General features: G+C 47.1%; 1 protein-coding gene across 2 annotated transcripts in view; it reads left to right on the forward strand.

Annotated features, from left to right (window-relative positions):
* Nucleotides 1–23070, forward strand: part of CTC1 (CST telomere replication complex component 1) — a 57352-nt gene that overhangs the window by 25619 nt on the left and 8663 nt on the right. The window contains exons 1-12 of one of the 2 annotated variants that reach the window (XM_074974896.1): nucleotides 5710–5796; nucleotides 5890–6047; nucleotides 8353–8602; nucleotides 10950–11149; nucleotides 14482–14626; nucleotides 15009–15302; nucleotides 15480–15608; nucleotides 15995–16224; nucleotides 21268–21442; nucleotides 21525–21725; nucleotides 22009–22135; nucleotides 22342–22456. In XM_074974896.1, the coding sequence (XP_074830997.1) occupies nucleotides 5776–5796; nucleotides 5890–6047; nucleotides 8353–8602; nucleotides 10950–11149; nucleotides 14482–14626; nucleotides 15009–15302; nucleotides 15480–15608; nucleotides 15995–16224; nucleotides 21268–21442; nucleotides 21525–21725; nucleotides 22009–22135; nucleotides 22342–22456 (2045 nt within the window). In that variant the 5' untranslated portion in view covers nucleotides 5710–5775. Of the gene's footprint in view, nucleotides 1–5709; nucleotides 5797–5889; nucleotides 6048–8352; nucleotides 8603–10949; nucleotides 11150–14481; nucleotides 14627–15008; nucleotides 15303–15479; nucleotides 15609–15994; nucleotides 16225–21267; nucleotides 21443–21524; nucleotides 21726–22008; nucleotides 22136–22341; nucleotides 22457–23070 lie in introns of those variants that run through there. The other variant, XM_074974905.1, reaches the window with a different exon arrangement.

Consider the following 23070-nt stretch of genomic DNA (forward strand, 5'->3'; position numbering starts at 1 on the left):
ATTCTTGCAACTTTTTTTGAACAGCTCTAACACCTCCATTATTTGCAGCAGGACTTTGGAATCTGGCAAGGGGGCATGGGTTTGAATAGCACTGGTCATATCAGTGACCCAGCACTTTGGTGGGGGGTTTTAGGGTCCTATCTTGTTCTCCATAATCTCAATTTAAAAACAAGAAGTCTTCTAGTTCTTATGGTTACAAAGAAAACCTTCAAAAATATAAAGCAAGAGTTCTACACTTAGGAAGAAAGAATCCCATGCATTGCTACAGGCTGGGGACCAACTGGCTAAGCAGCAGTTCTGCAGAAAAGGAGCTGGGGATTACAGTGGATGAGAAGCTGCATGAGTCAGCAGTGTGCCCTTGTTGCCAAGAAAGCCAATGGTATATTGGGCTGTATTAGTAGGAGCATTGCCAGCAGATCGAGGGAAGTGATTATTCCCCTCTATTCAGCACTGGTGAGGCCACACCTGGAGTACTGCATCCAGTTTTGGTCCCCCCACTAGAGAAGGGATGTGGACAAATTGGAGAGAGTCCAGCGGAGGGCAACGAAAATTATTAGGGGGCTGGGGCACATGATTTACAAGGAGAGGCTGAGGGAACTGGGGTTATTTAGTCTGCAGAAAAGAAGACTGAGGGGGGATTTGATAGCAGTCTTCAATTACCTGACCGGGGGGGGGGGGGGGGGGATTCCAAAGAGGATGGAGCTAGGCTGTTCTCAGTGGTGGCAAGATGACAGAACAAGAAGCCATGGTCTCAAGTTGCAGGTCTAGGTTGGATATTAGGAAACACTATTTCACTAGGAGCATGATGAAGCACTGGAAGGGGTTACCTAGGGAGGTTGTGGAATCTCCATCCTTAGAGGTTTTTAAGACCCGGCTTGACAAAGCCTTGGCTGGGATGATTTAGTTGGTGTTGGTCCTGCTATGAGCAGGGGATTGGACTAGATGACCTCCTGTGGTCTCTTCCAACCCTAATATTTTATGATTCTATTATCCTAATCCAAAAACCTTACAAGCAAACTCAACAACGGCAAAATATAACATTACCCATGTTTGGACTGTGTGATAATAGGACTGTATTTTCTAAATGGACAACCAACCTAATTCTCAATTACTGAGGGACAATCTCCACTTATTGTTATATTTTGCTTTCCACAACCAAATCTCTGTACAACTTTTCATGAGTGATGTACCCAAGTATTTGGATTCTAATATCTAAACTGTATAGTTAAATCTATTCACCTAAATTTGGGTTATTGCTGATTATGTAACTGTATGCCAGTACATATGACTTTTAAAAACTTTGTTTTTGTGGATAATCTAAGCACTATACCCAGATGTACAGACACTCTTTTCCCAACCTATTATATAGTTTTTTTAACATTAGCTTTAATAAAAAATTTTAAGATGTGCCAGTTTCTTGAGACAGTTAATTAGGAGGTCAGAGTTAAGGTTCTGTGATAGAAAGCAAGTTTGATTAATTTGGGGTGCACACTGCTTTGATGTATGTTGGACGTATACACATTTGGAGCATGTTGCCAATGGAAGTGAATGTCACATGTACTGTGTTATCATCATTGAACATAATGTGAACATGGCAATAAATGCTGGCCTTTTACTTTTATTTCCACCCTTTTAAAATTTTGGGTTAACTGTCATTAAACCACGGTTTGGTCATATTAATAAATTAATAATCAAGAAACAAGAAAACCTCCTCTGTTAGTGGAAAGGGTAGTGCACTAATGAGAGAGATCACAATTTCCCTGTTGTGATCACAGTTACTGGGCCTGAGTCACTGGACTATACTAAGATGCATACAAACCTGGTTCACTTTGTTTTTGTGCTGTTTATCCAAACAAGAAAGTTATTTTTATGTTTTTTTCATTAAGAAATGAGACAGGACCTGCAGAAAAAACTATGAGATCCAGTAATCAAAGACTATTGTAAAACACAAAAAGAAAAGGAGTCCTTGTGGCACCTTAGAGACTAACCAATTTATTTGAGCATAAGCTTTCGTGAGCTACAGCTCACTTAGCTCATGAAAGCTCATGCTCAAATAAATTGGTTAGTCTCTAAGGTGCCACAAGTACTCCTTTTCTTTTTGCGAATACAGACTAACACGGCTGTTACTCTGAAACCTATTGTAAAACAGAAACACAAGGAGGTAGACTTAAGGTTGTCCGTTAAATCTTAACTGGGACATATTCTGACTGCTTCATTAGGCAATGTTATTTTAATATATTTTTGGTATGGAATTACATGTAGCTATATTTAAAAACAGAAACTAGAGAAAATTGATAAGTCTCTTCACTATCTGCCTAAACAATTTGGCTAGGCAGTGCAAAAATGGCTAAACATGACACAGGGTTTCTGTGCTTACTATATCTCCAGAAGACTTCTGCTTTATTTAATGTGCCTTAAGAGAATGAACTAAATGACCTGAAGAAGAGCTCCGTGTAAGGTTGAAAGTTTGTCTTGCTCACGAACGGAAGCTGGGTCTGACAAAAGATATTACCTCACCCACCTTGTCTCTCCGAATTAAAAGAGTAATAAAAAACTATGGTAAAAAAGAATATGAAAACAGCATGGTTTAAATGGCTAAATGATAAAGAACTCCCTCATTTAGATATTGTCCCTTCAGTTTGTAAGTTCTTTGGGACAAGGCCCTTGTATAAAAGTTCCTTTCTTTACTCCAAACTGGGATCACGTTTACTTTGGCCCCAGGTTTATGATGTGCTCAGCAAGGAGAAAAAAACAGGGAAAGCTCTTCCCAAGTTGCACCCAGCTCTGACAGCAGAGATGGAAAAGGCTCGTTAGGTCTTGTCTAGCTTATCTGCTTCTTTGAACATGGCCGATACAGGATTGTTCCCTACAGAAAAAAATTCTAATACACTGATGTAATAACTCATGTGGAGGACAAAGTCACACCCCCTTAAAGAAAAAATATCAAGTTTTTCTCATGTCATTATGTTAGTGGATAAGGTTTATCCCTACTGCCCTAGACATCAGCCTCCAGAACCACTAGATCTCCTGAGAGCCATGCAGATTTCAGAGGATTCCCTAGAGCAGTGGTTCTCAACCAGGGATACACGTCAACCAGGGGCTATGCAGAGGTCTTCCAGGAGTTAAATCAAATCATCCAGATATTTACCTAGTTTTATAACAGGCTACATAAAAAGCACAAGTGAAGTCAGTAAAAACTAAAATTTCATACGACTTGTTTATACTGCTCTATATAGTATATCAGCGGTTCTCAAACTGTGATTTTGCTTTATTGGGGTCACTAGGGCCAGCAGTAGACTAGTGGGGACCCATGGCAGAAAGTTGAAGCCCAAAACCTGAGTTTTTAAGTGAGGTGAAACTTCGGGTCTATAAGGCAAATTAGACTCCTGAAAGGGGTACAAGTAATCTGGAAAGGCTGAGAACCACTGCCCTAGAGGTCTTCACATCAGCAGTCCCTCTCCCCCACCCCCATGCTTTAGCTTTCCCTGATTGTATCTTTGTTCCTGGAAACGCCTTTAGAGGTTGCTTATGCAATAGGGCAGAGGTCTCAAACACACGGCCCACAGAGTTATTTGCTGCGTCCCACCAAGCTCCCCGCTCCCCCCCACCTCCAAGTTATTTCCTGTGGCTGCCAAGCTCCCCTCACCTGCTGCTCCCCCCAGCGTGCCGTGTCCCCGCTCCTTTGTCTACCTCCAGGTGCTTCCTGCCGCCGAACAGCTGTTTGGTGGCGCTTAGCACATTCCAGGAGGGAGGGGGGAAGAGCAGGGAGCCACACACTCAAGGGAGGAGGCGGAAAAGAGGCAGGGATTTGGGGAAGGGGTTAGAATAGGGGCAGAGAGGGGGCTGAGTTGGGGTGGGAAGAGGCAGGGCAGGGCCCAGGCCTCATGGAAGGGGTGGAGTGGGGGCAGGGACAGGGGAAGTGGGGGTGGGGGAAGTGATGCAGCCCTTAAGCCAATGTACTAGTCCTCATGTGGCCCTCCTGGTGATTTGAGTTTGAGATCCCTGCAACAGGTCATAAGGGGCCTCCAAATAGTTGTTAATACAGCCTCAAAGATGCACTAACTTCCCAGATTTACTACTGGGTAGGGAAAACACACCTTCTCTCTCAGCTTCTTCCTAGATCAGCTGCCAGCCCTCCATGGAATAGACTCTGCTAGACCTTCAGAGTCTTCTGACAGCTTGGCGCAACAATGGACAGTGTCACAGAGGGGAATGAAACCAACACATGAACCCTGGGGAAGAAATAGCTTCTCCCTCCTGCTATGCATTTAAAAATAGTCACCACTTTAAACCACCATCAGGAGAATCACCAGATCAGGCACATTTTCCATAGACCTCTCCCCTGGCCCTTTCTCTCTCTCCCCAATTCCAGCTCTCTGTATAGGGCATCAATGGGCAGAATGGTCCCAGAATCCCACACTCCCTTCCCAAATTGGCTACAGATCTAGCCCCACTCCAATTCACCTACCTGGTGTGGGCCACTATTTCTCATTTTACCTTCCACAGAGGCCCAAGTCCCAATCTGACCTTCCCTTTCATGTATGCAGTGCAGCTGTAGCCTGTCCACCCCAGCATATTAAAGAAAAGGTAGGTCAGGTAATATCTTTATTGGATCCACTTCTGTTGGTAAGAGACACAAGCTTTCGAGCCACACAGAATTATACTTTTCACAGACCTGAAAAAAAAGCTTTGTAGAAGCTTCAAAGCTTGTCTTTTTCACCAACAGAGGTTGGTCTTCAGGTCTGGGAAAGACACTCCCCTTCATGGCAGAGATCCCAACAAGTCTTATTTCAGAGTAACAGCCGTGTTAGTCTGTATTTGCAAAAAGAAAAGGAGGACTTGTGGCACCTTAGAGACTAACCAATTTATTTGAGCATAAGCTTTTGTGAGCTACAGCTCACTCCATCGGATGCATACTGTCACAGTATGTAGCTGTAGCTCACGAAAGCTTATGCTCAAATAAATTGGTTAGTCTCTAAGGTGCCACAAGTCCTCCTTTTCTTTCAACAAGTCTTAGTTTGACCGCCACATGTGGCTGAGTCCATCTTAATTCCTGACCCTTTCTACAGAAAGAAAACTAGCACACGCATTTCAGCCGCGAGCAGACACCGCGCAGCCGTGCCAATGACGGCAAGGGTGTAAGGACTAGCGCAGGGCAGGAACAAGCAGGTTTTGGAGGGCAGATAAAAATGCCTGCCCCTACTCGCAGCTTGGCGCCAGTGCAGCTGCCGCGGAATGGGACGACAGGTACTCGCTTGGCTAGGGCGGCTGCACCCCTGTAAGGCGAAGAATCCCGCCTACCCCCGCCATCCTCCACACAGAGACTAGCGCCCTGGAGACGCTACCCCGGTAACCTCCTTCACCCGCTGCAAGGCCCTCCCAGTCCCCCGCCTCGGGACTGGGCCTGCGAGCGACGCAGGGGTCGCGGAGGGACACGGCGGCGTAGCTCGCCCGTCGCCCCCCTGCCCACAAGAGCGCGCCGCGCGCGGGCGGCGGAGGTGGACGGCGCCAGGGGAGGGGGAAGCTCCGCTCGCACCTCGCTCCCCCCGGAGCCGGAAGGAAAAAGCCGAGCGGCGCCGCCCCAACCCCCGCATCCGGTCCGGCGCTCACGCGGCAGCTCCAGGCATCTCACGTGCGAGGGGGGGGCGGAGGAGGAGCCGGTCTGATTGGCCAGGAGTCGCCACCGCCTGCAACGTCACACCCGTGGCGCCCCCGTGGTTTCCGGCCCCGCGTTCCTATGGAGACGCCCGGCCAGGCGGGAGCCGCGCTGGGTGCATGGAGGAGCTGGGTGGGGCTGTAAGTGACCCGCGCGCGCTTCGCCCCCCCCCCCACCCGGCGCGCGCTGTCCCCCCTTCCCCCCGCCCTGACGCTCTCCCGTCTCTCCCCCAGGAGCAGCGGTGGTTGCGGGCGGCCCGGGCCTTCGTCTGCGAGACCCTCCGCCTCGCGGGGCCGGGCGGCGGCGGCCCTGAGCAGCTGGCGGACTCGGTGACGCGGTGCCTGCGGAGCACGTGGGCTGGGCGGAGCGGGGAGCTCCCGCTGGGCTACAGGTAACGGGGTGGCAGCGGGTCCCGGCCCGCCTCGGCCGCGCTCCCTGCTGCCAGCGCCGCCTGCCCCTGGCACCGGGCCGGACCTGGGGGCGCTGCCGAACCCCCGGGGCTTGAAGGGCTTTCCCTCATATCCGGGCTTTACGGTCTGGTTCAGCGGCTCTCAGCGTCCCCACTCTGTAAAGTGCCCTGGCGGGGCTCGTGTCAGTGCCACCCCCAGCTGCTGCGGCCCCCGCCCCCCCCGCGGCATGTCTGGAAATCAGATCTCTGCTCTTCCCCCGCCTCTGTGCGGAGCATCCCCAACTCCCTGCTGCACGTGGGGAACTGCAGGTCCAGGGCCTGATGTAACAGCGTTGAACTGGAATGACTATTTCAAAGGTCTGGGTCTGAATGACTGGCCAGGGACAGCACTTGGTTGGCCCTGAAAGTTAGGACAGCCGAGGTGTATTGCTTCTCTGTTCCACGTAGTTAGTTTGACCTAGGCCCATACACCTAGGTCGGGGTGGGCAAACACTCTGGCCCGAGGGTCACATCTGGGTGGGGAAACTGCATGCGAGGCCATGAATGTAGGGCTGGGGCACTGGGTTGGGGTGTGGGAGGTGGTGTGTGTGTGGGGGGGGGTGTAGTGTGCAGGAAGGGGCTCAGGGCAAGGGGTTGGGGCGCAGGAGGGGTGTGGAGTGTATGGGGGGCTCAGGGCAGGGGTTTGGGGTGAAGGAGGGGTGCAGAGTGTGGGACGGGGCTCAGCAGGGGGTTGGGGTGCAGGAGGGCTTCGGGGTGTGGGCTCCGGCCCTGCGCCTCTTACCTTGAGTGTCTCCGGGGTGGCAGCGGCACACAGCAGGGCTAAGGCAGGCTCCCTGCCTGCCCTGGCCCCATGCCGCTTCCAGAAGAAAACCGTGGGCCGGATCCACAGCCCTGATGGGCCGGATCCAGCCTGCGAGCCATAGTTTGTCCACCCCTGAGCTAGGTGGATGGAAGAGGGGGGTGGATTTACTACTCCAGTGGAAAAAACCCTTTTGTGGCTGTAGTGAGTGTCTATGCTACAGTGCTACGCAGCGTACCTGCTTTTGTGCCTTTGCAGCACTTGTAGTGTAGACATGTCCTAAGTCCCTATGACTCTACAGTGCTGATAACAGCACATCGTCTGCACTCGGTGAGGGCTCTAGTGTAAACAGCATTCCAACATCACTGCTCTTTCCAAAACCCTGTCAGCTAACTGCTAGGTGCAAGTACTGAAAACAGCTGGAGCACTGTCTCACTAGAGCTTCCAATGTTGCTGATGCTGGTGTTGACACTGGTGGGAACTTTTTTCTGAAATTCCCTGACGTAGACAGGGCCTATGTCTGTGGTATTGTTATTGCTAGGCACACATATTAAAACCAGCTGGGTTGGGAATGAACTGATGGTGCTGCCCATGTCGCTCATACTTAGTGCTTTGATCAGTCTCAGCATTGTAGAATATTGGGCACATCTTCGCTCGTTAACAGTATCTGGTGGTATGCAAAATTTCTCTTTATCAAGTCTCTTAGTTTAAGCTTAGATACATTAAGCTTGGCTACATTCTTAAAGTTGAAGAGAAGAGCCTGAGACCTCTTTGATTTGGCATCTCTCAGCCTCACATCCTTTAAGCAAGGCCTGTTAAGATGAAAATTTAACTCTGAGGTTGGCAGCATTGTTTTGATCTGTCTCCCCATAAGCAGCACAGAGACTACAGTCAGCTACTCTTCTAGCTACTGGTCAGCACCTCCAAGCACCTTGCTGGGGAAATGGGATCAGTATTGATTTAGAAAGGAGAGTGCCCCTTACAGAGTCATCCACATCACTCACTCCACGCGGTTTCCTTGGTCTTCTCATGGAATCTCCCATTAACATTCTGCCTAAACTGTGAGATAAAGCCCTCCTACGTCTCATAGGAAGGTTGTTCAGATGAGTATATTTTTCAGTCTCTTTTCCAAAATATTACTCCACAAGTTCTGTGTGTGCCCAGCCATGTGACCACAGTCCAAAATGGGTTGTGCTTCCTCTGAGGTACTCAAGGGTAAATGTGCTCTCGGGGTAAATGTGGAAATAGATTGTGTTCCTGACACAGTGGCCATTTCAGTGTTGAGCCCTGTGTCATGTCATTGAAGTGAGTACATTCACCACCAAGACTTCCCATATGGTGGTACAATCTCTCAGAGGACAACATTTAAGGCTGCATAGCTGCACCTGTGCTGAGCCTGACCTGCTGCAGCAAAATGTCTAAATGCCCCTCTTCCCTCCCCAGCTTCATCCTCATCCCTTCATATTATCATTCTTCCCTTTTCTCCAGTTTCATCTCCATCTCTGACCTCCAGTGCCAACAATGCACACCCTGCTGTAGTCACATGACCTGGAGCACAAGTGAGTTCAAGAAATGGGCTCACCAAGGTGAGGACATCTTGCCCAAACAGAGTGTTCTGCCACGGACTCACCTAATCCTGATTGGCTACCTGACCAATGGAAGAAGGCAGGAGGGGAAAGAGAAGCTAATGGATGGCAACCTGTATGTGCAAGACAACACTGGTTCAATTCCCTGTGAGGTATGGCAGCAGGCAGCTTGAGGGATCCAGCTCTTGGTAACATTTCTGAAGGACCTTGCAGACAGCAGGAGGATTGAAACAATTTGTAAAAGATTGTGCAACTCGGGAGATCAAACATGCGTCTTGCGAGGGGAAGGCAGTGAGTTCAAATGCCAGGGAGGAAGGGTGAAATTTGTCAAACCTTTCATTGCTAAAGAGCTAACTACCAAACTTACTGGACTAGGGAATGACTGGAGAAAAGAGGCAGGGGAAGAAGGTTGATCCTGTCAATTACCATTGAAGTGTAGTTTCAGTTACTAATTAAATAATGGCACAAACACTTGGAGAGAGAGACTCTGAGAAACTGATGGGACTAACAGCGGTAAGCTTGCTTGAATTACAGGCTGTGGAGCTAAAATTACTGCAACAGGGGAATTATGCTGGGCTTTTGGTGAAGCATGTGATACAGTGTATCATGAAATCTTGGCTTGGATGGCGTGCTACTCTGCTGAGGCCTGCCTGGAGGATCTTGAATAAAAGAGGTCTAGATAAATGGCAGCATCTGGAATTGGGGAGAGGAGGGGTGACACCAGTGATGGAGGCCCAGGTCTCTTTGTTTTGCCACTTATAAATAATCTAAGAATGGGGGAAGAGCATGTTAATTATATTTGCAGAAAACACGGCATTGGGATGAGCTTCAAACACTGGTGAAGACAGAGAAAGATTAGAAATATGGTCTGAAAATACCAAGCACTGCCAAAATTTAAATGGCTGTAAATGAATTGCCACCATACCCTGGATGGGGAGAAACCTGGGCCCAGGGAATGCTATTCCTAGTGCCCAGCAAATTGCTACTCCTGGTGGAATTCTGCGCCACTGCACATGTGCAGAAACATGTCCCACCACAGATTCTCTTTGCTTCCCATAGAAAAATGTTTTTTGTGGGGGAAGTAAAGAGAAGCTGCACCAGTGCTCACTCACCCCTCCCGGCAGCATCGGCATGTCTGTTTGGGCAGCCGGGGGAGACGTAAGTCACCACAGGAAAGAGGGGGTGTGTGTCTGGGGATGCCCGGGATGGGGGGAAGGAAGGAGGACAGAAATGGAGTTCCCAACAGAGCTGCCGGGGTTGGTCAGATCAACCCACAGAAACCTCCCCTGGCTACAGGAAGCTCTGAATTGGGGAAAGGGGGGCTTGGCGGGGGGGTCTGGGTGAAGGAGGTGAGGCTCAGTGGGGTAGGGGTTCCAGGTGCGACAGGGGTGAGGCTTGGCGGGGAGTTGGTGGCGGGAGGGGTCCCAGATGCACAGGGGTTGGACGGACAGGCAGAGCAGCTCCCCGTACGATGACTCCTCCCTGCACTTTCTGGCTCCATCACTCCTCACCCATGAGGGGTGAGGGTGTCACTGTGCAGGGAGCTGCTCCCTCTGTCTGACCAACCCCCGTCGTTGAGCCTCACCTACCTAACTGAGCCCCCCCATCTCGGGATCACCCAGACCCCCTGAGTCCCCTGAACCCCCACTCCGCCAAGCTTCACCCCATGCCTCAGGAGCCCCCTGCACCCAGAACACACCCCCCACCACCACCACTGGGCCCTCCTGCACCCAACCCCCCACCCCCCGAGCCTCAGCCGCTTCATCAGGAGCCCCCCACACCTGGATCCCCACCCCACTGAGCCCCAACCAGCTGCACCCTGACCCCCCACCCATGAAACCCCAGTCCCCCAGCACCCAGACCCCCCGCTGAGTCCCCCACACCCAGACTCTCCCCCGCTGAGCCCTAACCACCTTCACCTGGACTCCCCTGCAGAGTCCCATTCCCCCCTGCACCCAGAACCCCACAATGAGCCCCTGTGTATCCAGATCCCGCCCACACACCCCCACTGAGCTGCCCGCAGCCAGGCTGCGCCACACAGAACCCTGGTACTCTTGAGGGAATTCCGCACCAAAAAATTAAAATTTTTAAAATTCTTCAAAGTTCTGCATATTTTATTTGTCAAAATAATTGAAAATGGTGTGATTATATTGTGGTATTTTAACAAATAAAATATGCAGATTTTTTTGGCACAGAATTTTTACTTTTTTGGCACAGAATTCCCTCAGGAGTAAAATTGCATAGGAGTTTACAAGGCTACATATAGTTTGGGGTCCTCTTGGAGCAAAGAGGGGTTTACTTCTCTACAGATCAATCACTGCCACTTCTTGGGGAGCAGCAAAATGTGCATCTTGCTGGGAACTGATCCCTGCTCTAAAATGAGCTTTGAGAGCTTTTGCTGTGTGACGGGAAGGCTGGGCTAATGCTGTAAGTGTCTTAATTCTGGAGTTGTATTGTAAATATATATCAAATTGCAGCACCTTTTCTTTTTTGGTTTAGCTCCTGCATTTTGAATCTGAGTGGCTGGAGCTACTGTTTCTCTTCCCCAGCTGGGCATACATACCACAGACAAGTCAGGGCTCAGCTGGATATGTGGAAATCCTGGCAGACCCGGTGCCAGTGGATCCTCGACCAAAGAGAGTGGTTGACACCATCCCTGTCTTCTATCCAGCAACAGTTGCACAATTGCTCAGCACCAGGTAAACACTCAATACTCTTAATTCAATATGTGCAGCTGTTGCAACTGCCATTTGTCACAGGTTCACCCTGCCTCACAGCAAGAACCTAGCCTGTTCAGGGAGATGTTGATTGGGTCAGATTCATGCTAAATGTGTGAGAGAACAAGTGAGTGGATATAGTATAAAATGTGTATATTAAATAATTTTAATCAATGAATAACCTATACTCCAAAAATGTGTTGGGTTTGCATAACTTGGATAAGGTACAGATTCAAACTTTCATGCTCCGTAGATTTTATTAACCAAAATAAAACTTAGGAAATAGAAAAGATATGAAGATGACAAAATATAATGCATTTAATTTTAAGTGACAGCTCATTTAAAATAGTGAATTTAACACAAACAGGTAGCTCTAATGGAGGAGTGAACCACAGTAATCAAAGACACAAGTTGTTGGTAGGTAATTCTAAATTTAAATATTGAACTAAGATATATCACACTTCAGAACCTTATTAGATTGGTAATTAAGGTAAAGGCCCATTTAAGCTAATCAGAATGTCTGTCATCTAAACCCAAATAATCTTTAAAGTTTATAAACTTGGAAACTAAGCAATAAATTTAATAAACACAAATTCAGGTTTATAATTTCAGATTACATCATTAGATAAGTGGTATGTATTTGTGAAACCTTTTATCTCTTTCACAAAGACCAATAGGTTAATTACACCAAATATGCAGAATAAGTCAGAAGCTTATAGTTTCTTTTGACTTTCACCAGTAAGTGAACCACAGTTAAAATATTCTATATCAGGCTAGTTTAAACATTTTTTATAAGCAGTGGTAATCTTTTTAGCTAAAACGTTAGTCATTCAACAGGGCATATTTTCTTTTCTGTATTTTAGAGAAAGCTGTAGGCTGTGTGAATCTTAGCTTTTCTTCTGATGTCTGTTTACTTACAGCTTGCATAAGTCATTAATAGGTTTTACTGCTGTAGCAGAGCAGGCTATCAGGAGATCTTTATATTGAGGTTGTAATGAGCACACCAGTGTGTCTTAGCTACTTTAGTCGTATAATTATTTAAAAAATATTTCTAAACAATGAAGTTGAAATGTATTAGTAGTGACTAAGACAAATTGTCCATTTAAGTCATATACAAGTTTTATAAGCCAAAGTATGTACTCTTGAGAACTTGGCTTAACACGAGCATTTGTTATTTGCATAAAAGCACATGCATAAAAGGAGTCTTCGATACACAACACCAATGTGCATGAAATTTTCCAGCAACTTGTTATGGTTCTTCTCGAGATGAGTACATGTTCACCAAGGCCTTTGGTTCATGGTGGTACTGTAGATGGCAGGCAGCTATCAATCCTTTCTTCTCTGGATCTTGCTCATGGGTTCTTTTCTTTTTTCTTTTCTTGGATTCAGAAAAGGTAGTTAGTGGCAACGCATAACTTTGGCAAGTTTTTTAGGGTTTACCTGATCCTGGATCTTTCAGATTTCTTTGATACTTCTTAGCGTATGTGCAACATGCCTCAGGTGGTACGTGACCAGGATTCATTACCGAATTTGATCCGCTGGTTGGATCATTAGCTTCCCCGGCCCAGGCCAGGTACTGATGGGGACTGCGACGTGATGGTGGCCAGCCATTTGAGTCCCCAACTCTCTTTTGTCCAAGTGATGTTCTTTGCAGATTTTTCTTGTTTCTCCTTCCTCAAAATCTGAAATGTTATTAGCGAATCAAGCAACTGTAATACTTTTTTGGTAACACAGTAGCACCTAGAGTCACCAACCAAGATTTGAGGTCCCATTGTCTTAAGCACTCTATGTACATTTAGTAGGCGACAATCCCTGCTCTGAAGAGCTATCTAGACAAGTTAAGCAAAGAGTGTGAGAGCTTGCCATTTTACAGATGGGGAATTGAGGAATAGGGAGGTCAGGTGACTTAGCCAAGGTCCCATGGTTAGCCAGTGGCAGTGTAGGGAACTGAACTCAGATGTCCTGAGCCTCTGTCCAGTAATTTAAATGCAAGGCCATCCTTTCTCTTATCCAGTTTCAAGTTCACCTCACCACATTGTCATATTCAGACCCCTGATCTCTTAATAAATACAGAATGTTATTTATCTCTGTCACTTTCAAAATGTCCAATCAGAAACCTAATATCTGCATGTTTAAATGTTTATCTGTTATCTATATCAGCTTTAAATTAGTCTGCTGGTCACTGGTGCCTGATCATCTTGCCAGATTCTTCCTGTTCTTTATAACTGTTTCCTGTTTGTTTGAGTGCATGCCACGCTTCTTGGGTCAAGTCAACTTTTGAAGTAGCAGAGATCTGTTTTATGATAATCTAGACTCTTTTGATCTTTTAACAATAAAGATGTAACATACACAACTTTTAAAAAGTTTCTCCTGTCTGTATTCTTAGTCTTTTTCTTATTGCTGTATATCTCCATCTTTGAATAATGTCTCTTATTCAGAATTCCACTGTAATCCTCTGTTGCTGACTCTGGAATTTTCCTTTTGTTCTGTCAGATAGAACATAAAATTTAATATTCTCACTGTGTATTACATGTAAAAAAAAAAAAATTAAAAGAACATTATTTCAGTTGCAAAGTCAGCCACTTGAAAGTCAGGAAATGCCAGGTTTATGCCTATGCAGTTATAATTCAGCCCCTTTGAGCATCCATCCTGTGCACTGAATGAGGTAGCGGTCCTGTGGAAAATTGTAGGTGATCATGTAATTAAACACCTTATCATAATTTTGTTTTGCATTCCTCACTCTTTCTTGTTTCTATTATTTCTCAAATAAACCTTGTTTTATTACAAGTTTTGTGTGGTATACTGGAGCGATGATTTAAGGTAAACTGGGACACACTGCTCTTTTAGGGGCAGAGGATTGGGTTTCTGTGAGTTGCCAGTGTCAGGGGCTGGATATCACAGGGGAATGCTTCTTGGGGACTTGGGTGCACCTATTGTTAACCTGCAAGGTGAAGACAGGGCTGGCATAGCCTGGAGAAGAGTGCTTAAGTGGATAACAGCTGGGTGGTGGTAGGGAGCTAATACCCAGCCACCATGAGCAAGGCTACCTCTCGCTAGAGCCAGGGAGTAACAAGGTGACTCTCAGTCTGGGGTGGCCCGAGACCCATTACAGAATTGTATGGCTTGTTGTTTTTGAAAATCTCATCCCCATCCCTAGGAAGAGAGAGAGTCCACATTACCCCTTTGGGACCTTTTCCTTCCATGAGTAGCATGCTGCACCACATGTGTGCCTTGGCTTAGTTGTTGGCCTAGTTCTAAGTTCTGCTTCCATCTCTCCTTCCCCCCTTCACTCCCCTGCCCCCAACTTCCCGTAGGGTTCCATGTCAGAAAAGAAAAAAGCTGAATGTGGCAGGTGAGCTGGCCAGACTTAGCACCCTCCTGTGCATCCACCACAAGACGTTCTTTTTCCTCTTTCTGAAGTGCTTCACTTCTGCTGCTTGTGTTCCAGTGCTGGTGCAGGTGAGTCCTTGGGGCTTTGTGTACCTGTGTGCTGGTGCTTTTCAGGCCCTGCCACGAGGTCAGCCTTTTCCCATCTTGATTCTTATTTATCCCTTTATTATTTACAATGATCTTATATATCTCTGGTACCTTCCATCCCAAAGGGTCCCATAGCACTAGATAAACTCCTTAGAAGGATCACTGAAACCTGCCAAATGCAGCCACCATTGAGGTGATACACCACTCCACTGCCCCAGCAAGATTCAGGGCTTGGGCTGGAGTGTGGTACAGCCCTGGGGGCAGGGAAGATATTGGCCTGTATTTCTAGGGACACACTAGCGGCAGGGAACGTTCTTCTCCAGTGCAGGGCATGCTAATGTGGACTATGCTTTCTCTGCTCTAGAAACCTCCCCAGCTAGCTTGGCACCACATGCTCCAGTTGGGCCATGGCTATGTGCTGACAGCATTGAGTGTGTCCAGCCTGAAGGCATCGGGGCACAAGGTATTCGTCACCAGCGTCTCCTCCTGCCTCCTGCCCTACTGTGCAGAGCAGGTGAAGGAACAGCCTCTGGAAATTGCCTGGTGGGGAGGACCAATTCAGCCAGTTTCCCCTAAGGCCGCTGTGCAGCTCCCCTTGGAGCTGACAGATGAGAAGTTGCCAGTGCCAGCCAAAGAGTCCAAGATCCTGTCATACACGGTAAGGAGTTATCCCTCGCCTGCACCCTATTCCTGCTTTCAGATCCACCTCCCCCTGAATTTCAGCTCCTGCCTTGCAGGGCCCGTGGACGCCGTCTGCACTATGCAGTCACATTTTCCCCCAGGCCCTAGTGCCCTCTTTGTAAACGCACTACTTTTCTCTGTGCTCCTTCTCCAGGGGATTATCACCCGAGTACTAAACAACCAGGCTGGCCTCTATGAGCTTGATAACAAGATCTGTCTGTGCCTTGCTTACCAGCAGCTGTTGAACTCTGCCCGTGGACTCCGACCAGGAGCATGCGTGGAGGTGAGGTGATGCGGCTGGGAGCTGAAGCACACCAGGGGATAGGGGTGGCTGAGGCACAGACCTGTGGATGGTGGTGTGTGGAGCAAGCTTGGTGTGTAGGGTGGGGGCAGGAGTACTCTAAATCTTTCGGTCAACCAGGGGGGTAGTCCAGAACCCAGCTAAATCAGGGATATGGCTGTGCCTGGGCCTGGCCAGAGGTGGCTGATAGTAGCTATTTGCTCCCCTGATTCCCACATAGATGGCAGCAGATCAATGAAGTGCCCCTTGGGGTTGATGAGAAATGTAATGGAGTAACAAAGGGCTTTGTGCGGGATGAGAGGGTCGTTGGGGAGGGCCAGCAGAGTGTCCACTTTCTCTCTATTATGTCATGTGTTTGTGTCTCTCAGCTCCGAGATGTCCACCTCCTGCAGAAGCCCCTGGCTTCTTTCCCCTTTGTTGTTGTCCTTGGTGCCTGTCTGCACAGCACTGTCCTTCTTAAGGGTTTCTCAAGGCTCAGCACCTTCCACCAGCCTGTAGCTTCCTCTGGAAATCTCTACATGCAACTGCTCTTCCAGTATAACCTAGGTCTGCCACTCTATCTGTGGCTGGTGAGCCTGTTGGAGATGCTGGAGCAAAGGTGAGGACACTCCTTCCCCGATTCCATTGGGAAGTGGTTGTGCAGGCCATTCAGAGTTCTGCCAGACAAATCTCTGCCCCCCTTCCCTTCCACCCCACATGCTTTGTGTCCTTGATGGTTCTGCCTACCCACTGGTTGCTTCACTTTTCTCTCCCAGGGAAGTTGTAGGTTGGTTTCTGAGAGTCACTTCTGGGTTCTGTTACATAACATGGTTTTTGTTCTGGAACAGTTAAGATTGCTCAAGTACAACTGCCAACCCAAATATTAAAAAATATGACACGCAGTTATGTCAGACACCCTACACAGCAGCCAATCCACAGCAATTTACAGAAAGTGCAGTCCTCATCTGTCCCCATTCAATACATATCTATCACATCCTCCACTAAAACAACCTTTCAGAGTAGCAGCCATGTTAGTCTGTATTCGCAAAAAGAACAGGAGTACTTGTGGCACCTTAAAGACTAACAAATTTATTTGAGTATAAGCTTTCGTCAGTTACAGCTCACTTCATATAAATTTGTTAGTCTCTAATGTGCCACAGGTACTCCTTTTCTTAAAACAACCTTATAATTGATGCTAGCTACAATCTTCAGTTTTTTGTTCATTTCTTACCTAGAGTCTTGTTTTTAAAAACATTCACACAATTAAGGATATTTGTAGTCCTGTCCTTAGTTTTAAAGATTTGTTGGTTTTGAATTTAGTGATATTTTGGGAGGTATAAGAAGTTCATAGATTATAGGTGAGGGTATCTTTAATTAAAAAAATATGTATGTATAATAAACATACCACTGTGATACTCCCAATCTTCCCTTTATCATCTGTATTCTCAAGACGTCTAATTATATTGTACTTTATGGAAGCTGTAATATTAAAATGTAGTAAGAGACATTCTTGCAGTAACCTTTGTTTTTTCAATGTAATTTCTATAATCTGTTTTTTGAGGTTTGTATGTACGTTAGCAATGCGTACTGCTGGTATGTGAAGTGTTTAGTTGTACGTGGTTTATTAACAAACAATGGTGTACAGTCTCTCTATTTTAGGTACAGTAGAACCTCGGAGTTACGGACACTAGAGTTACGAACTGACCAGTCAACCACACACCTCGTTTGGAACCAGAAGTACGCAATCAGGCAGCAGCAGAGACAAAAAAAAACAAATATAGTACAGTATCATGTTAAATGTAAACTACTAAAAATATAAAGGGAAAGCAGCATAGTAAAGTTTCAAAGTTGTATTAAGTCAATGTTCAGTTGTAAACTTTGGAAAGACCAACTATAATGTTTTGTTCGGAATTCCGAACAATCTCCATTCCCGAGGTGTTTGTAACTCTGCAGTTCTACTGTACCTATATGGCTCTCTACCGTAGTATCTGAGTGGTAGGGAAGTACTATTACCCTCATTTTACCAAACTAGTGGATGAGTGACTTGCTCAAAGTCACACAAGAAGCCTGTGGTGGACTCAGTTCTTCCAAGTCCTAGGCTAGGGTTCTAACCATTCACCCATCTTTCCTTTCCTGTTGGCTTTTGGCATGTTGTTTGTTTATGAATTTAAGTATATCCTTTTTGTGTGGATTTAGAGATTACCAGAATTTCTGAACTGCAACCAAAAGGAAAGTATTCTAGTGGGTTTTGGTCACTGATGGCTTGAAATTGTTTCTAATGGGTGAAGAAGGCTGGTTCACATTTCCCGTTTTTCAGATCTTATGCTTGCATCACTACAAGGCCATCGTTAAGGTTATCTTAGTGGAGTGTTTGTTTATGAAGGTGATGGAGGATGAATAGGGTAAAGTGCAAATGGACTTGTTTCTGCGTAGTGTGTTTGACACAACTTATGTGGATTTCCTAGTGTTTTAATGTTTGGGTTGGTAGAGGTGGCTGGCGGGAGAGGGAGTCCTGTTGCCTCAGACACAAGCATGGAGCCAGTTCGGTCATAGTGTTCTGTCTGTGTGCGGATAATTGAGTGATCTACGAGTAAGAATGCTTGATGAGCATGTGATGTTCCCCTGGTGTTATCTGGACCGGTGATCTGCTACGTCATGCCAATGCTCGACGCTGGGAGCCAGCCTTACCCTGCTCTGCTGTGAGAACCCCCATTCCTGGGCTGTTCACACACAGCCTCTGGCATGTAAACTGCTCCCAGCTCTGTGAGTGAGCACTTTTGGCCAGCCGCTGCTTGGATTGTGCAACCGAATGACACTAGCCAATATCTCCAGTCCCAGACACAACCCTAGGAACCTCAGTCTTGCAGTGTCCAGTTGTGCCTGCTGGACGCTGCAAGCTCATATGAGTTTGTCAGTTTAACAGAGAAATTGATATGTACCAAGCTTGTTGTCCCCAGGGGAGTCTCTGACATGCTTCAAACCAAACGCACTGCTTCACGTAGAATAAACAAATTTATTAATTGCAAAAGATAGATTTTAAGTGATTAGAAGTCAAAGTACAAGTCAGATTTGGTCAAATGAAATAAAAGCAAAACGCATTCTAAGCAGATCTTAACGCTTTCAGTGCCCTTACAAACTTAGATGCTGCTCACGACAGGCTGGCTGGTTGCCAGCCAGGCTCTCCCCTGTGACCAGCGCTTCAGTTGCTTGGTGGTGGTGTCTGTAGATGGAGGTAGGAGAGAGAGCATGGCAAACGTCTCTCCCTTTTATCATGTCCTTTATTCCCTCTTGGCTTTGCCCCTCCGCCCTTCAGAATCAGGTGAGCATTACCTCATCATAGTCCCAAACTGACCAAGGGAAGGGAGGTGACTCACTCGGGAGTCCAACAGATCCTTTGTTGCTGCCTAGGTCAGTGTCCTTTGTTCCTGTGAGGATGGGCTGGGTTTGTCCCATACATGCCTTGATGAGGTGTGAACTGCCCCTCTGCTCTTGGAGAGTTTTGCCTGGGCCTCTGCTCCTGGAGAGTTTTTGTCTGGGCTTGTTTTAAGCCATGAGGACACCTTTTTAGTCTCATAACTATATATGTGAAATTACAACGTATAACGTTACTGTAACTACAATGCTCAGTATATCATGAGCCTTCCAAAGACACCCGACATGAAAAACTTTGCATTGGATACCACACAAAACATATTAAAAGGATGAACATGGGGGACAGGGTGTTCCCCCAAGATACAGAGTGTCACAGCGCGGTGTATAGTCTCTTCTGCTCACTCATTCCAACCAATGCAATTGCAGCACACAAATTAGGAGTGATGGTGATTGGTTGATTTATAGATTCTTGCATTGAAGCCAATAATTTGTGGTTGAACACTAGTGCATATCCTTTAGAAAGACATCCAGTTTGATCTAAAGATTTCAAGTGATGTGGCATCCTTGGTAAGCTGTCCCACTAGGTAGTTGCCTTCACTGTTTAAAAACTTGCACCTTTGAATTTATCTATCTTCAACTTCCAGCCAATGGATCTTGTTATGGCCAGTATTGCCAACTCCAGGCATTAAAAAATCACGTTAGACCTCCCAATCACAACATGTATTTAAAAACAACAGTAATGAAAAGCTGGAATTTTTTAATTTGCCTTCTGGTTTTTGAGCCTTCAGAGGGGAGCCACACATACCCAACTTATACATGGGTCATTGCATGTTAAAAATTCAACCTTAAAGGCCCTTACTAAATATAGGCCCTCTGATTAGAGGGGGTTTCCACTTTGCCATCTCATAACCTCTGGGTTCTAGGGAGCTGCCATTCTCTCCATCTGCACTCTCTCTTCTCCCTCTTGTGTCCCCTAAGTACGCCCGCCCCTCACATCCTCCCTCTCTACCACCATATTTCCTTCCTATATTTTCCTTAGTCTCATGCCTGCACCTTACATTCATACATAACTGATACAAAGGCTCCTTGGCCCCAGCTTGCAAAGGCTTCGTTGTCCTGTAACAGCAACTCCTATCAGGCTTGACAAACACTATACCTAGCACGTTGTTCTCATAGTATTTGTCTATAAAGAATGTCTTATGAGGTCTTAAATGAAAGCCAGGATCACACGGATCCTCATAAACATTGTCTGATATAGGCATGAATGATACTTAAGAAGTTATGTATATGTACTAAACATGTTTTAACGTCTAATTCAAGGCAGGGCTGGCAAACAGGTTTTGAGTCAGGCAAAGGACATTGACTCACCTGTCTCGCATGTGGCTATGTAAATTAAGCACTGCAAGCCAATACAATGGAAGCCAAATCTGCATACAGAGTAAATGGGGATGGGAACACACTGGAGACTAAACCACAGGGCATTGCCCTGTCGGGGTAGGAATGAACTTTGAAGAACATAAATAAATAGAATGCACAGAGACGTTTTGCTCATTCACTGAGGAAACCCCTTGATGAGTGGGTTGGATGCTTGGATCCTGCTATGACTGAAATAGGGTGACCAGAAAGTAAGCATGAAAAATCGGGATGGGGGTGGGGGGTAATAGGAGTCCATATTAAAAACAAACAAAAAAACGCTCCAAATATTGGGACTGTCCCTATAAAATTGGGACATCTGGTCCCTAGACTGAAAACCAGCTGGCTCTGAAAAAGACTGGATCCTTGGGGGGAAATCTACTTTATTAAATAGGAAAAGTAAACATTAATAAGTGTGGACCCAGGTTTGCGTTTTATGTTTTTGTTTTATATGGAACCATTTCTGTTTCCATTATCCTTACTATCTCTTAAATCTTAGTCTTTGACAATAAATTTAGGGTTGTTTTCATTATAAATGTATCTCAGTGCTGTGATGATCCCAAGTTTTACTAGTCAAGCTTTGTGTATTGTATACGGTTCCCCTGGGGACAGCAAACTATTAATTTCTGAGTGTGTCCAGTGACAGCAGCTGGATATCACAGGGGAATGCTTCAAAGGGGATTGAGGTGTGCTGTTTGGTTAACCTTCAAAACAAAGTGAAGGCTGGCAGAGCCCTGAGGAGATTGTTTGGTTGACTAACAAACTGGTGGTGTCAGGTAGCAGGCATCCAGTTAAGCACAAGCAAATCTTCCTCTTGCTGGAGGCAGGGGGGGTCCTATGGGTGAGCTATTAACACCTGTATCATTCCTCCTCTCAGGTTTTGCTGTTTTGTTGGACGCCGACAGCTGTTCATCCACTCTGTGTCTCGAGGCCCTGGAGTAGCCGAGAAGTTTCTTGTCCCCATTCTGAATGCTGTGGTGCCTTCTAAGGCGCCAGTGAGAGATGTTCATCATGAGATCCTAGCAGAAATGCACCATTGTCCCCTGCAGCAGGTGGGGCCCTGCTCCCTGAGCTCCCTGTTTGTATGAGGGGAGGAGACTCATTTTTTTTTTTCTTGCTTTTTGTATCATTTAGTATCAGCCTCTGGAGCCCCCATGCCAGGCCCCACCTCTTTCTCTGCTGCGCTCTGTGGCTGAGCAAAGAAGCAAGGAAGCCTTTAATCCATTGCAGCTGCTGTCCCCCTTGGAGGCCCAGCACATGGGCACCCAGGAGCTGAATCGCAGACTGGCTTGGTCCTATGATACATTCTCAGCAGAGAGCTTCCAACCCCGAATGGTACGTGCTAAATTCCCCTTGCAATCTGACATACAGGAGTTCCCCTCCTTCCTTCCCACCATGATGCCTGGAGGGTGGGGCTGGGGCTCCTCTCCTCTTGATTGACATGTGGGTACCTCCAGTTGGGGTGGACCCTGCTTTCCTTGCCTGGGATGTAATGAAAGAGGTGGTGGTGGCAGGTTGCTGATGGTGTCAAAAATGGTTTCCATTACAGACACTTCAATCCCATGCCCTTCAAGCTGAGGACTGGTTGATTCTCTTCACAGCTTCCTTTCTTTTGCAGGTGTTGCTGGGGGTGCTGAGAGCTTCCTGCAGCAGCGGCTCCCTTCAGCTGCGGGACAAGAGTGATTCGATCCCCTGTGTGATCTCCCGCAGGGATGGGAGTCCCTTCGCTGACACAGCTCTCATAGGTGCGGCCCACACCGCTCTAGTGGGGGATCCTGGCCTCTTGCTGCTTTGCCTGCTGACCCCAGGGGGTGGGTGGGAGATGGGAGGGAGAGGGGGGGCGCTGAGCTCTCTCCCTACCTTGCCTGCTGGGTTTGGGAGCAAGAACACTGAGCTTGCTCTCTCTGCTTTGCCTGTCTGTTGGCTGAGCTCTTCTCTGGTATGTTTGCAGGGTCTCTTTTGCAGGTGGAAACCTACCAGCTTGTGGTAGAGCGATTCCTTCAAAGTGACTTTCCCTCCTGGGAGCAGCTGTGGATCCTGGAACATGTGAGGGGCACAGAAACAAGGCAAGTGACCCTTATCCTGTGCCCAGGAGCATAAGGCCTTAGCCTCCCAAAGGGAGGAGTAAAGAAGTTAAACGTAAGTGGGAAATGATCCCCTAGCCTGGACCACAGTGTCATGTGCCTACAGCTGGGTGCATAGTGCGAAGGCGAATAATCCCAAGAGCCTGGAGAGCAGTTCCAGACCCTTGGCTGGGCGGGAGAGTCACCCTGAAGCCTTGGATGGGTAGAAGTAAGTGGGGGAGAAGCCCAGTGCTCCGTAGCTTGTGCTCTCACTTGCTCTTGCTGTTTCCTCCTCACTCGCTCGGTCCCAGAGTAGTGGAAATGCATGTCTGCCATTGTCCTTTACCTGAGCATGCAATGGTTCAGACAGGTCCCTGGTGATGTGTTTGAAGGTTCCTCTGATGCTGTTGAACCTTGTGGCTGTTCCTTTTTCCTCCTCTGGCACCAGCCTCTGGAGTTCACCAACATGTGCTCCCATTAAAAAAAAAAAAACACAGACAGACAGACAGTTTCTCTCTGTGGAATTCAAGTTCCTGGTGGCTGCTGTTTTGAGGGGGCCATTCCTGTTCTCATCTAGTCCCTCTTTCTCTGTGTCAAATGCAGAGCCAGACTGACAC

This window comes from Natator depressus, chromosome 1 (genome assembly GCF_965152275.1).
Source record: "Natator depressus isolate rNatDep1 chromosome 1, rNatDep2.hap1, whole genome shotgun sequence".
NCBI classification, from domain to species: domain Eukaryota; kingdom Metazoa; phylum Chordata; order Testudines; family Cheloniidae; genus Natator; species Natator depressus.